The sequence below is a fragment of the Montipora capricornis genome, chromosome 10, assembly GCF_036669925.1.
Source record: "Montipora capricornis isolate CH-2021 chromosome 10, ASM3666992v2, whole genome shotgun sequence".
NCBI classification, from domain to species: domain Eukaryota; kingdom Metazoa; phylum Cnidaria; class Anthozoa; order Scleractinia; family Acroporidae; genus Montipora; species Montipora capricornis.
In genome coordinates, this window is record NC_090892.1 from 59,226,373 (window position 1) to 59,228,872 (window position 2,500).

The 2,500-nt window shown below is 40.9% G+C and overlaps 1 protein-coding gene across 1 annotated transcript in view; it reads right to left on the minus strand.

The window, feature by feature from the left end:
* The window catches only part of LOC138022060 (uncharacterized), a 17,328-nt gene that overhangs the window by 380 nt on the left and 14,448 nt on the right, over positions 1 to 2,500 (minus strand). The window contains exon 3 of the mRNA XM_068869088.1: positions 1 to 145. This exon is cut by the window's left edge and continues 380 nt beyond it. Within this exon, the coding sequence (XP_068725189.1) occupies positions 1 to 145 (145 nt within the window). The remainder of the gene's footprint in view (positions 146 to 2,500) is intronic.

A 2,500-nucleotide genomic window follows, 5' to 3' on the forward strand; every position in this document is an offset into this window, starting at 1 on the left:
ATTATTTTGTCCATCGTTGTCAGGTTGTTTGGTAATCTTCGACGCGATGATGACAAAGTGCAAAAACACGTGTATAAGGAATCCCAGGGACATGGCTGGCCCAGCATCAAACAAAATCCTCAAACTTAAATCGTGGATTTCACACCTAGGGAGAAGCAAAGCTGTACATTAGAATTCACGTGCAGGAAAGAAAACGCGTTTCATTTAAGATCGACTATTACATCATTTAGAGGCCGTTTTGCGGTAAATAACGTACTGTAATTTTCTAAAATCGACTGCAAGTAATTAGTCCTGTTCCAGAGCTTCATTTTGTGTTACATATCCCGCATAGTTACGTACGGCATCAAAGTTCTCCCTCTTTTCGTATTGTCCGACGAAGACTTTCATAGGCTTACATCGCAGTTGGGGAGGGGGGAGGCATATGGCATAAGGTTCTAGAAAATTGCCGCAGAAGACATTTCCGAGCTGGAAAACAACACCGTGGGAAACGCGAAAGAACAGGACAAACGAAGGTGAAGGGAATTTAATGCACAGGGGTTTATTAGCACGCAACCTCGTCCCCAGGGTCTTCTCGACTTTTGATATGGTGGCTCGAAGGGAGCAGACGAGCGCGAAGTTGAAAGCCGAGAAGACCCTGGGAACGAGGTTGGAAGGCACGGTAGGATATCGGAAGTGAAGTTTCTTCTTATCATCTGATGGCGCATAGGGAAGATATCTGTTTGTTATTCAAATGTGCCAACCACAAAAACAAAAGACCCTTTATTACGACTGCCAGTGAGGCTCTGGTTGGCACATTAATGACAATAGGTGACGTCAACGATATCATCGCTATTGCTAAAAATTTTGTTACCGTCTTTGAGACAAATTGTTCAACTGACTTTGTTGAGTACCTCTGCCCAGTGACATGAAACAAAACAAACAAAATCGTGTAACAAAGAAAACAAACCGTAGAAAACGATATGTAATGAGATGAAATGACCATTGTAAGTAAGTAAGTAACTTTACTTACCCACATATTTCAAATGAGCAAAAGCTCGTTTGAATGCAAATGTGCAGTATTGTATTTAAAGAAGAAAGATAATAATAATAATAATAATAATAATAAAGTAGAATTTTAAAAATGAAAATAAAAAATTAAAAAAAAAACCAATCCATTTACAAAGTGAGCAGATTAAAGGTGTGAAGACGGACGATCTATTTACATGAAATACAATTACAGTTGTATGAGGACAGCGTCATTCGTTTGAGATTTTTTCTAACCAGTGAAAGCAATTCTGTAGTTCTCAACTTATCAGGCAAATTGTTCCACTGCTTTGCTGCCCGGAAAAAGAATGAGTGTATCTTGCACGAAGAATTTGGTTGGGGAAGTACAAGCTTGTGTTGTCCCCGAAGGTTGTAATCGCTGTTTCTTTGCATGAACATTTCGCTTATGTAATTTGGTGTACTGCCGTGGATGCTTTTGCATGGGCGTAGCCAGGATTTTTCAAAGGGGAAGGGGGTCACACTCTGTCAAACAGAGGGTACTCGCGTTTTCGCAACCTGAATATTGTAGGTTGTTTGAGTAAAAAACGGCTTACAAAGGGGGGGTCACGGGCACCCCAGGACCCCCCCCCCCTCCTGGCTACGCCCTTGCTTTTGTGTACCAGTACCAATGACTGTTCGATCCGCCGGTGCTCCAGGTATTTTAAAGTTGCAACTTTTAGTAATTCATCGTAGGAGGTTGTCTTAGGAAGTCTAAGAAGAGTCCTCAAGGCAAATGCATTTGTTGACTCTAATTTTTCAGATAGACCTTAGTTCAGCCCCAGGAATAGCGGGGCTGAGTATTCAAAGTGGGGCAGTATAGATGCCATGTTAAGTTTGAGTATTGTCTCTTGCGGAATAAGTTTACGAATGCGACGCAGGATCGACACCTTTGTATGTACTTTACAGCAGATTTCCTTTATATGTACTTGAAAGGAGGGAGAGTTGTCCATAGTTACTCCAAGAAGTTTGAGTTGCTAATGTTATCTAGTTCATTCCTGTCGATTGAGAGGGGTACTGGTAGAGTTGTTCTATTAAAGGTGTGTTTTAAGGTGTGTTTTAGAGAATAGTCACAGCACTCAATACAAGTGCTCATTGGCATCATTGCTACACATGAGTTAAAATTTATCTGCGTAGGTGTATACTAGCAAGTCACTTCCATATATAGCCTCGCCAACGCCTGATAAACTTTCTCTTCGTAAGTTGAATGAAGAGGGTAGTTTCTAAAGAAACTGTGGTGCTGCGTCGGTGGGGAAGTAGTATACAAAAATTTGGTTTTATCAACGGAGTTGATAATGTAAATTGGGCACCGTACAGAGATTCTAAAAGCTGACGTTTCGAGCGTTAGCCCTTCGTCAGAGCGAAGTAAGTTGGTTGCTTGATTTTGCTATTCTCTACATCGTAAAGTTCAGCTGCAATCGTATTGGGTTTACGTTACCTTCAAAAATTTCTTCACCTTAATTTTTTTTAGTGGTACGAT